General features: G+C 36.2%; 2 protein-coding genes across 2 annotated transcripts; both read left to right on the top strand.

The window, feature by feature from the left end:
* The first annotated feature begins 533 nt into the window (after positions 1-533).
* LOC121759087 (putative F-box protein At1g32420) lies at positions 534-2,558 on the top strand. Its single transcript, XM_042154588.1, has 2 exons — positions 534-690; positions 1,073-2,558. Exon 2 carries the CDS (start codon positions 1,079-1,081, stop codon positions 2,456-2,458), a length of 1,380 nt encoding a protein of 459 aa, XP_042010522.1. The 5' UTR covers positions 534-690; positions 1,073-1,078; the 3' UTR covers positions 2,459-2,558.
* A 4,991-nt stretch (positions 2,559-7,549) lies between these two features.
* LOC121757125 (50S ribosomal protein L7/L12-like) lies at positions 7,550-10,004 on the top strand. The gene is made up of 2 exons (XM_042152619.1): positions 7,550-7,684; positions 9,262-10,004. The coding sequence occupies exon 2, from the start codon at positions 9,327-9,329 to the stop codon at positions 9,903-9,905; it is 579 nt and encodes a 192-aa protein (XP_042008553.1). The 5' UTR covers positions 7,550-7,684; positions 9,262-9,326; the 3' UTR covers positions 9,906-10,004.
* Positions 10,005-12,624: the final 2,620 nt, after the last annotated feature.

The following is a 12,624-nucleotide window of genomic DNA, read 5'->3' as shown; positions in this document are numbered from 1 at the left end:
CTGCCCCTCTCTTACATACTAATTTTGTATTAAAATTCATGCCGAACCCAAAGTGCATATTCTTTTGGGACGGGGACTGTAATATAAATAACAAAACAAAAAATAACCTTCAATTTTAAAATATACACAAATAATATATTTTAATTTTTAAAAAAATTTCCAATTTCCAGCGGTAGAAAATTAAAATGTATTATAAAAATATTTTAATTTTTTAAACATGGTTTAACATTTTTCATTTGTTTTATTTCATCAGATATTGAATTAGTATTTAATCGTATAAGCATGTAATTTAAAAATATTATAATTAAATATTTTTTAATTCAATAGACTAATTTTATTATTATAACATTGGATTAATCACATATATCTCAAAATCACAAAGTGGCCCAATGAATAGTAGCCCAAAATCCAAATCTTTAGGATTATAGATTAGCCCAAATCCAAGCCCAAATCGAAAGATGAATATTTATAACCAAATAAAATTATAGCTTGACTAGCTGGCCTGACCGATTAATATTCTTTAAATTTATTTTATTTGCCAAATAAAAAGGGCCGGAATTTACAACTACAAAAGGTAAGAGGTTGCCGAAGCTCCGCATTGCAATTGAAACCCTCTCACAACTGCATCGCTTCTCCTGTCGTCTCTCTCGGTGAAACCCTCCGGTGACGCTCTCAGAATCCGAACACAAGGTATTTCTACCGCCGGAAATTGAAATTGAAATTGAGATTGAAATCTATCGTTTTGATGTTAAATATTTAATATTTTGTGCTTGAATGTGGCTGGAAATTGGAATTGAATTTGAGATCTATCCAACTTGATGTTAAATATTTAGTTTTGTGATTCAATGCGGCTAGATATTTGAATTGAATTTGAGATCTATCGAATTTGATATTTAAGATTTGATTTTTGTGGCTGTTAGATGTTGGGCTATACGTGTTTTTGGTGAATATAAGTAGCTCAGATTAGTCTGCTTTGTTTTTCTGTGAATCAGGGCCGATTTTTTAACCTTTCTATTTTCGCTAGACTTGGCTTGGCTTATTTTTGCATCTGCTAATCTCATATTTTTTTCAGTTATTTATGAAGATCACTAACATTTTAGAAGGGGATTCTGCTATATCTGTGATGAATAGAAATTCCCCTGCTGCCTTCAAAATAAGTAACAGACATTCCGCCAAAAAGGATCGGTTCTGGCGTTTAACTGTAAGAAAACAACGGAAACGGCTTATAGCTCTAAGAAAAGAACGGAGACATTTCTCCAAAAAGGATCTCTTGCTGCGTTTAGCTGAAATAAAAGAACAGAAACTGAAAAATAGTCATGTTGCCGTAAGAAAAGAACGTAAGCGAAAATATATTTTGGCAACAACCAAGGAAGATATGTTTGCAGATCTGCCAGAAGAAATCACAAAAGATATCTTGGGCAGACTCCCGATTTCGAGCATTATGACTTGCAAGTGTGTTCTTAAATCATGGCGCCATCTGATTGAGGGGGATGAGTTTGGGATGTCGTATACTCCAAAACCAGGCCTAACTTTCGTTTATCGAGACATGGAAATGCGGTACAACCTCTTCAATGAGGCCTTAAAGCCACTTTTCCGATTCAGCTTGCCTTCTCACAATCAACGTTCTACTACTAAACGTCGAGTTGTAATTACTTCAGCAAATGGTTTGCTTTCGCTGTGGGATCAATATGCTAACTATCTATTTATATGCAATCCACTCACTCGTGAGTATGCCGAGCTTCCTCGTCTTTCTACGGATAGAGTTACTTGCTTTTATGGATTTGGAATGAGCAAAATAAGAGGACAATATAAGATTTTATATGGTAATGAATATAGTTGTCATGTGTACACTATAGGAAGAGGTTTAGGGTTGTGGAGAAGCATTACAGCACCACAACCGGGCATCAATACACTGTATTATGATTATGCTGCATTTTTGAATGGAAATCTTCACTGGTTGGCATGTGATTTGAAACGGAATTTCTTCGTTTGTTACTTTGATTTTGACACCGAGCTCTTTTCCCGTTTTTCAATTCCTTGTGATTACGATGGAAATGGCTATGGCAACAATCGGCTATATATTTTGGATGGTCAGCTATATTTATGCAATATTATAGATTGGCATCGTGTTATTATTTGGAAGATGAACAACTACGGGGATGAGAATTCTTGGATAAAGGAATATGACTTCAACTTGTCCAATGATTTTCTGCATATGTACTTGCTCGATGTTTTGGCGAATGGTGACTTGTTGTTTGCAGTATCAGTTGTTGGTTATGTGAACCCAGATCGTGATGAACTATTTATCTACTCCAAAAAGACCGGAGCTCTTGGGAAATACGTGACATGTTATAGTTTTGAACAATGTTCTTCTTCTAAAATTGGTGTTTTTACCCCAAGCTTGATTTCACTCAAAACCATGGGGTTCCATAATGTTCAGTCGGTAAGTTTTAATTAGTCAAACATAAGAATTGGTTGTAGTACTTTTGTTGATGTGTGCTGTAACAGGTTCATATGTATTTTGTTTATTTATAAGATTCTTATTTACAGAATATCTATCAAATTTGTCAATCACTTGTTATTTAACAAATTTCTTGGTTGTGATTGTAACTCCCAAAAATTGCATCGTGTAATGGTGTTAAATTTATATGGTTCGAACTTTGAAAATCAAGTAAACTATAACTTGAAAAAGTAACAATGTCAAATTTGTTGCTTAATCAAAACTATGTATTAACACCCCGTGCATAGCCCGGTACATATGATTTTCATTTACAAATTTAAACTAATGTACTTCATTTTATATGCTTTAAAAAATGTACTTCTTAATTCTTACTCGAAGCGAAGCATTTCCTATTTGGAATAAGATTTTATACGCTTTTATTAGTGAGTTGAGTGGGTAAGGAATAAAGTAAGCCATAATAAAGTAGAAATAATTATGTTTCCATTTGAGAAAATGTTTTAACTAGAATAGGATATATCCCATTTATATACTAATACTTTACTATTAAATAGAGATACGTTATGACCCTTATTTTACCTAATAACTCAGTAACTAAATTTAGACCATCCATCTTAAATTGTGTGACTTGGTCCCTCATTTTTTCCTTAATTTTTAAATGAAACGGGCAATTTTGACCTTTGAATATAATAACTCACCTCACGGTTATTCCTCTCCACTTATATGAAGATCAATTTTGAAAGGTAAGAAATATTTTACTGAATATAGTTTATTCAATGTGGAGCCAAAATATTTTTAAACTTAGACTATATGATTTGGATTAAAGTTCTGTTTGATTTAATACATGGTGAGTAGAGGACTAACAAATACACTTTCAATTCCATGATATATTACTTGTATTATAAGGGTTTCTTTGTAAAGTTTGATTTCAGTATTAGTTCCTTTGATTAAAACTCGGACCATATGGTTTGGATTGAAGTTCTGTTTGGTTTAACACATGGTAAGTAGATGACTAACAAATACACATTCAATTCCCTATTTCTGCTGTTTTTTGTGTTTTTTTTGCACGATTTTGTATTAGTATTCTACATCATGTTATTTTATATGAGCTACTCCATTTATTAGTTACAAAAATTTATAAGTCATTAATGCGTGCTTTGATTTTTCATGTTGTAGGTAATTAGAAGGTGAATTATAATTTGTAAACAATATTCAATACAACAGAATTTTAACTAATGACGTGTATTTAATTTTTCAGGAATGGCTTGCAAAGAGGCTTAAAGGATAATGGAATGCTTTGGCAGATTAGAATAAATGCATATTGCAATTATAAATATTGTAATAGAGTAGTATATAAAAAATAGGCTTTCATGATAACATATATAGGCCTGCTGCCTCTACACATTTTTCCAGAATGGCCGAAAATGGTGCAAAAAAACATGATATAAAATATTAACACAAAATGATGCAAAAAAAACACAAAAAGCAGTAGTGGTAATGCACAGTTTCCCACCAAAAAAGGCAAAACAGGCATTTAAAAAAAATTCCCAAAAACTGTCACTATATATATTGATAGATTAAACAAATGTATGAGTTGCTTTATCTGAAAAGCCCGAATCATAAATGTGCTGCCAACGAAATTCTAAGATGAGCATAGCTTCTCCGAGGCTAAGCAGGAATATATATTAGATTTGGAGCATCTCCAAGCGGAATGGTAAATTGAGAAGGTAATTATACCTTCTTAAAAGTAACGAACTCCAAGAAGTTAAATAAAAAAGACAAACAAAAATAACTAACTTTTACTTTTTATACCTAGAAGAGGTAAAGATACCTTCTCAAAATGAAAGAATGTATACCTTCTCAAATACTCTTTCCATTGGACCATGAAATTTTATGAAGAATAGATAAATATGGTAATTATTTCACTTTATCTTTCCATTTATCATTTCCCTTGAAAATGCTCTAAGAGCATCTCCAATGGAGGCTAGCGGACTGGCTAGCCGATTCCCGGCGCTGGCCAGTCTGCTAGCCGAACCATTGTATGCGGCGAGCGGAAAAACGGTGAGAATTTCGGCGAGCGCACGCCAATTTTTTAGCGCTGGTCGATGCGCTCGCCGATCGGCTGGCCGCCATTGTAAACGGGCGATCGGCCAGCACTTTTTTTTTTAATTTTCGAAACACTATATATACGCGATTTGCACGTCATTTTCATTCGCACCGCTTGTTTTAACGAGTTTTCTCTCTCACTTAATTTTTGTACAAGAGCAATAAAGCAAAATGGAGAACAACAATGAGTCTACTCTAGTGACGAGCGGGTCTCAAACTCCCACGGTACCCGTGGGAGGTGGATGGGGTCCGATGGCCGGGTACTACAACATATACCATTGGCAGCAGATGATGCCCGGGATGGCAGCCGGGGGTAGTATGCCGGGATGGCAGGGGATGCAGGGCGGGCAGGGGGTACCGGGGATGCAACCCGGGATGCAGATGATACCGGGGTAGGCAGTCGGGATGCAGATGATGCCGGGGCGGCAGCCGGGGATGCAGCCCGGGATGCAGGGGACGCCCGGGGGGGGACAATGTCTATAGCCCCAGTCTTGATTTTTTGACTGCTTCTTCGCACACATCGACCCCATCGGAGACGCAGTTCACTGGGTGTGATACTTTCTCCTTAGAGGAGTTGGGGATAGATCTCGAGGATGCGGACACTCCCGTTCAAACGGGGAGAGTAGGACGGGGTCGGGGCGCACCAAAGAAGAAGAAGAAGAGCAAGGGGAAGGGCAAAAGGGTGGTCGGCGAGTCGTCGCAGCCGGCTAATGATGACAGCCCGACACGGAGGAAGTGGACGGATGCGGAGAACGTCGCGCTGTCCAAGGCTTGGGTGAGTGTTTGCGATGATCCCCTCCATTCGAACAATCAGAGGATCGTCAACTTGTGGGCTAAAATATCAGCAGCCTACAAGGCATTTTGTCCAGAGGGGGAGGCCACACAGCGGGGAGGTGTGCCGGAAGGGGTGGGACTGAATCAGGGCTGCGGTCTCTCGATTTTCGGGCTTGTACACCAACACCCTCCGCATGCAGACCAGTGGCCAAACTGACGAGGACTGTAGGAGGATAGCGGAGAAAGCCTTCCCCGTGCCCGGGCTTTATAAGGAGTTCACCTACTGGAACTGCTATGAGGTGCTGATGGACTCCGAGAAGTTTCGGCCAGGTGTCGATGCTGGCTGGCTGAAGAAGCAGCGACTGAACTATGCCGGTGATTACAGCGGCAGCAGCGGCGGTTCCCACGACCTCCCTGAGGATGTTCAGGAGTTCCCGTCCCCTCCATCGTTTACTCGCCGTACTCGCCCGGTTGGTCAAAGGCGGGCGCAACGGGTAGCGAGGGGGTCGCCCAGGGGTACCAGGAGGTCCAGTCGGCATCTCCCCTGTAGGCAAGTCGCCAACCGAGCTCGCCTTCTTCACGCGTCAACAAACGCGGGCTTAGATGCACAAGATCTTAGCTGAATGGAGGGCGGCAACTGACCCGTGGAGAAGAGGTTTCTTCACTCAATGCTCGAGAGTATGCGGGTCGATTTGGATGCCGCCTCGGCACAGTTGGAGGGCTCAGACGCGGGTTCAGATGCCGCAGATTTGGGGGTCCCGGATAGCGGCGACAACTGCGACGGCAACGGCCACGAGTGAGGCGGAGGCGGGGGCTCGTGTGTGGAAGAGGGGTTTTTTTTTTAATTAATGTACTTTTTAAAATTTTACTATTATTATTGAATTTTCCCGTATCTGTGTCGTAAATTTAATTCCGTATTTTGTGTGATTGTTAATTATTTGTTTTTTATAATTTTGTTTATTGTGGCTAGCCTATTGCTTGTCCAGTTGCTTGTTCTGATGATGTGGCAGAAGAAGTTTTTAGTGCTGACGATGTGGCAGGAGGAGTTTGTGGCTAGCCTATGGCTGACCTATTACCATCGGAGATGCTCTAAGGGCTTCTTTGGATGTATGTAAACCAATTAAAAATTCAATGAAGCTAAGATTGACAAGTTTACGAAATTTCAGATTGAATTTAGATACGAGCAAATTCCTTCTTTTTGCTTGCACTACAGCGTACTGGCCATTCGGATAGAGGTTGCACACTTGCGCTATGTAAGCATACGTTGGTCTTCAGGACAACAACTTTGTGATGAGCTATGGCTCCGGACTTAGGGTCTCCTTTGGCTCTAAGAGTGACACTGAAGATGATGAGTGGTTGAAGGACGGGGATGCTAATAAGGGGAGTACTGATGGGGGCATGAGCCTAGCAATAGAGTCATCATTATAACTTATAAGAGTTGGAAAAGATACAATGCCGGGGGATGCTAATAAGGGGAGTACTGATGGGGGCATGAGCCTAGCAATAGAGTCATCATTATAACTTATAAGAGTTGGAAAAGATACAATGCCGAAGGACGCAAACGATGGTTGAGTAAAGTTAACCCAAATTGCTAATCCCTTTGTTTCTTGATGAAAATGGAGATATTGAGATGACTTTTACTGCGGGTGCTAGAGGAAAGTTTTGGAAAATGTCGCAACCTCTTGCCCTTTCCTGACTAATCCGCCACTATCCACGTATTTTTCAACAGAGCAAAGCGTGTTTAGGAAAGTTGCACATTGTGCTTAAGGGTTGAGCACTCGGCGACGTACTTTGAGCAGCCGCTAAGCATGCTGACGCAGATGTCCTAATAATCAATCTTTACCTATCAATGATCAGTGGCCTAATAATCCATAACCAACAAGGCAAAGTAATTTGTACATACTATAAATTACTACTCCCTCTGTCTAATAACAGATGACATACTTTGGGAATTACATTATATTTTAGGAGATGTTTTGTATGCTAGGTGGAAAGAGAAAATAGTATATTTATATTAACGTGAGAGTGTTTTTCTTAAAAAAAGGAAATGTGACATCTTTTGTGAAATAAACTAAAAAGGAAAGTGTGACACCTATTATAGATAATGATTCGAAATCAACCGATTTGTTTAATTAATATAATAAATTTAAATTTAATCGCTATAAATTCAGCAGTTTCTAACTTTATAACCTTTCATTCTGAAATCGCCCCCTCTCACAATCTCACCCGACACTCCTCCGGCAAGAGGGAAGAAACAGAACCACCCAGCTTGCCTGTTCCTCCTTCTCAATCGCCGCGCCTCCATCCCGCCTGCGTCGCCGCCCTCATCCGTTCCCTATAGCTCAGGTAAAATTCAATTTGTAGTTAGGGCTAGTTCAAAATATGTATCCTTAATACTCTTTCCGTCCCGCATTACTTGAACGTTTCCTTTTCGGCACGGAGATTAAGGAATGAGTGATAGACAAAGTCAAATATTACGGCTGTAGGTGATAATTTTTACTAAAAATGGAAAGAGTGCAAATAACTTGGGACGACCAGAAAGGAAATAAGTGCAAGTAACACGGGACGGAGGGAGTAGTATTTAGGTGTCACAAAATCCTCCTCTCTGCTTCTTTATCTTGCTCAATTCGTTTTGAATTTACACTTTAGCGTTGCATTTTCTTTAGCGTTGCTGATTCCTGTTGGGTATTCATTTGTGCGCAGAGCTGCTTTACATTTCTGAAGATATTTTTAAAATTGTTCTTTTAAATATGCTTAAATGTATTGTGTTAAAAGCCATTTACTTTACAAGAATCCCTTCATTTTGAATCAGTGGACAATCACATAATTGTGATTTTCATTTCATCTTGGTAATTAGTGATACAATGTGTTGTTCAGTTGTCATGACTCATTATCATATAATGATCAGTCTAAAATTAAGTTGTGAGATTATTTAGTTGGAAGGGTGAATGTGACTCATTATCGTGTGATTATCCATTACGAGATTTAATCTCATGAACCAAACATAATACATATTTAATCATTGTGATATAATCTTGCAAATCGAACTGCCCCTATGTGTTACAAGTCAATATAGCTTCAAATCATGAGTAGAAATCATAATTCTGTGGAATTCTATCTGTGAGATTATGCATGCTTAACTACAGAAACTAAGTATGAAATACTGCTCACATAATCAGCTTCACATAAGTAATAAGTTAACTAGGGCCAATCACAAGAATCTGTCAGATAGAAAATATGTCTCAATTCTTGGTGAATCTAATATCACACGTCATGAAATAAATTAATGTTGTCTATGTAAATTTTAACCACAACTGTACTTTTGTCCTCCAAATTTTGTAAATAATATACTCCCCCATATAACATTTAGAACAGTTATCTTTAAAACAGCATAAATTGCTGTTTCTGCTTTGTGAATTTACCGAGTGTTATTGGCAATTTGATCTGAAAGTAATAGGAAAACTGCATAAACACAAAATGATCATTCCTAGATGTGATTCTTAAGGTATTTATATCCGGCGATCCAGTTCAAGAGAGCACAGTTTTGTGCTTACTTATCCCTTTCATCTCAATTTATAGTTGCTATCTGTTATCCCTAGTGATTTCTGTATGTTAGTTGTGAATCCTGAGATATTGATGGATAGTCTACCAGTGTGACTTTCTAAACCTTTGCTGTTATCTTCTTTCTGGGTGAATTGGGAGAGTGTTTGAAAGCATTTTGTTGTGTTTGCTTTACTTTTATTTTATTTATAACCAGAGCAGAAATATAGTAAGTATGTTTCAGTGTGCTTGATATTATTTTAGTGTTTAGATATGTCGTCTCCATGTATCTTATCTTCGATAATACCTTTCTTTGTTTTGTAGTTAATAAAAATGATCATAGCTTACCTTTCATATTAGTTTGTTTTCACTTGGCATTACAGATACATAACTCGCTGCGCAAAGCTATTGGTGATACCCGCATAATCGTTATACCAATCCATAAACCATGAAACTAGCTGCTCTATATCGGCTTGCACGTTGCCACCCAGTTGTGTGTCAAAAAACCAACCTTCTGCAGTACCGCTGTTTTCAACCCGACTTTGTTCCTAGAGATCCCAAATCCAAGCCCAAGAAATACAAATACCCTGACGTCTACGAGCCATATGGTCCTAGACCGCCACCTTCAGAAAAAATCGTCCAGCTCGCTGAGAAAATTGCAGCCCTGCCTCTCGAAGAGCGAGTGAAAATAGGTCCGACTCTGCATCTCAAGGTAAGCCATCCCAAGTTGGTACCGCTCGATGTTGAAGGGGTGGACACAGGCGGGGCACGTGGTGGATCATCGCCCAAGGCTGAAGTGAAGAGGGCCGAGAAAACCACATTCGACATCAAGTTAGAGAAATTCGAGGCAGGCGCAAAACTGAAAGTGATAAAAGAGATCCGTTCCTTTACAGATCTGGGACTGAAGGAAGCTAAAGATTTGGTGGAGAAGGTGCCAGTTATACTGAAGCAGCAGGTTACAAAGGATGAGGCAAATAGCATTATAGAGAAAATTAAAGCAGTTGGTGGAGTTGCTGTGATGGAGTAGTTCTGTTCGAGTAACTTCATGTTTAATTTTCTCTCCTTTGATATGTCGAAATAGTTTGTTTTGACTCTTAAGAGTTTATCATCATTGGTTCTTCTCTCACATCTACCAGTTATTAGATCCCACATAACAATAACAAAACAAGTTTTTATACACCAAGCACAACACCAAAATAAGTGATGCTACATTTTGTAGATAGACAAATTGAAATTAGCATTAGAAACTTTCATAGAGAAAAAAAGAAGAAAACGTGCGCTTTGATCATACTGGCCCAGACCTGCGACACGACGTGCATAGATTAGCATGGCCTTTCATCAAGGATGACACGCATGAATCGAGAAATGATACGCCTTAATAAATGGACAGAGTTCATTCGAAAATATATAGTAATTAAAATTAGGATATACATAATTAAAATATAGAGTTAGTGGAGTGGGCCTTATTTGGGCATGGCCCGAACTGTATTTTTGACGAGTCTGGGTCCAGATTTAAAAAACAGCCAATTGGAGTTAGTTTCAGAGCCCAAAGGCCGGACCCACTATACAAATCTACCTCAAAACAATTTGAAAAGCAATAATGTTTTCATATTGTCTTTTAAAAAAAAATGTCATGTGCTGTCATCTCATTAAACGACACAATCGTTCATATACACGAACATGCGTACAATTAGTGTTTGCAGTTTGCACAATGTTTTGTAGCAACGTATTTTAGTTGAGCATCTTAACTGATGCAGATTAATAGTTTTAATCATGAAATTTGATCAAATTCTAATTTGTCTCATAATTTTTAAATTTCAATAACAAATCACAACGTTTTATCAAAGATTGGTTTGTCACATGATGATTTTTGTCAGGCAAACACGACGCTAAATTGGTTTACATACATAAATATTGGTGAAATCGATGAATATTAATTTAAATATGTATTAATGTGACAACATAAACCATAAAAGGCATCTTTTTTAGCCTAATAAACTAAAAATATAAAATAAACACAAATTTGGTCAAATAAGATGATTGGAAATTTTTTAAACTTCATAATTTGTCATTCAAATTTTGAAGAGTACTGGAATATAGTCAAACTTAACGATTTTACATGCAATTAACTATGTTTTGAGCTTTAATGATTTTTTTTCATGCAATTAAATAAAAGAAGAAACATTATATTTTTTTCATTTTGTATTATTCACAAATTATCCACTCTCTATTTTCGATAATTTATTTCTCTCTAAATAAAACAGATCTCATTTATGAGCAATAATTCTGTTTCCTAATTTACTAGGAGTAATTCTAAACAAAATGTTTACTACTATTATTAGCATGCATGAATTCCCTAGTCAAGGAATATCAAGGTGGTAATCCTATTTGAGATGTCACACCCTTAAACTTTTGATAAAAAAAAAATATAAAACCTCAATTCCAACTAGATATAGAAAATATGGAAACAATCTAAATATAAATGCACACCATTTATTATATTGAAAGATTGCACATTCTATGGACACTATATATACGCACATACTATATTATATATACATACAGGTTCATCATTTCATGAATTTAAAATTATTAAATGATTTATTCACTCAGACATCTTGGACATAAATTAATATAAAAAATTGATCACATCACTCATTTTAAGATTTTTAGGAGATTACTTTTTTTGTTCTTTATAAATAAAAAAATGTAGACAGATAAAAAGTGTAATTATAACTTCAAATTTGATGGCATTAAATACTATATAAATTAAATTAATACATACAAATGATTAGTTAGTGTATAAATTAAATGATTATATGGGCAATTATATAGTGTATATATTAACAGTATGAATATTATACATTAAGTTAAATTATAGTAAAAATAGTTAGTAATAATAAGATAATCTAATTTTATTATTAATAATAGTTATACAATGATCTAAAAAACTAATTTAATTACATTAATCATTTTCAATATATCATGAAAAAACTTCATAAAAATAATAAGACAAATTATTGTTGCAATTTAAAGCAATTAAATAAAAATTTTATAAACTAAAACTACTATTAACAAAAAATTGCTCGTCATTTCAATTACTATATATTATGTGGGTATATATATTAGTGTTTATATATAGTGTGTCTATTATATAGTATAGAATATGCATAAATTTCCTATATAATAAATGATGTACATTTATATTTAGATTGTTTCCATATATTATATATCTAGTTGGAATTTAGTTTATATATATTTCCATTTGTCAAAAGTTTAAGGTCGTGACATACCAAATAGGATTGTCACTTTGGTATTCCTTGACTAGGAAAATTTTTCTCCATGCGCAAGGGGATGGAGTATTACTCCCTCTGCGAGATAATGTTTACATTTGTTATTTTGGTCCATTTATATTTACTTTTTAATTTTTGGTAAGTAGACCTCATTTCCATTTACTCATTACACAGTGTAATCTACAGTTACATTCTAATATAAAATCAATATATAAGTGGAACTTGCATTTCACTAACTTTTTTAACCCTATATTTTATTATATTCCTATAAAAATATGGACATATGATATGACACGAGAATTAAGACAAAATTGGTAAAGTGAGAGAGATGATGAGATGTGTAGTTAAAATAGTGTTAGTGGATAATGAAACTCATATTATTATTAGTGTTTTAATGGTGCAAGTGGTAAATAACTTGATATATATGAGTAATAAATTAGGATACCTTTCTAC

This window comes from Salvia splendens, chromosome 12 (assembly GCF_004379255.2).
Source record: "Salvia splendens isolate huo1 chromosome 12, SspV2, whole genome shotgun sequence".
Taxonomy (NCBI): domain Eukaryota; kingdom Viridiplantae; phylum Streptophyta; class Magnoliopsida; order Lamiales; family Lamiaceae; genus Salvia; species Salvia splendens.
The sequence above is the reverse complement of the archived record's forward strand: the minus strand, read 5'-3'. Positions and strand labels throughout refer to the sequence as shown.

Coding starts and splice junctions, on each gene's coding strand:
- LOC121759087 (XM_042154588.1), top strand. CDS start 1,079: ATGAAGATCACTAACATTTTAGAAGGGGATTCTGCTATATCTGTGATG.
- LOC121757125 (XM_042152619.1), top strand. CDS start 9,327: ATGAAACTAGCTGCTCTATATCGGCTTGCACGTTGCCACCCAGTTGTG.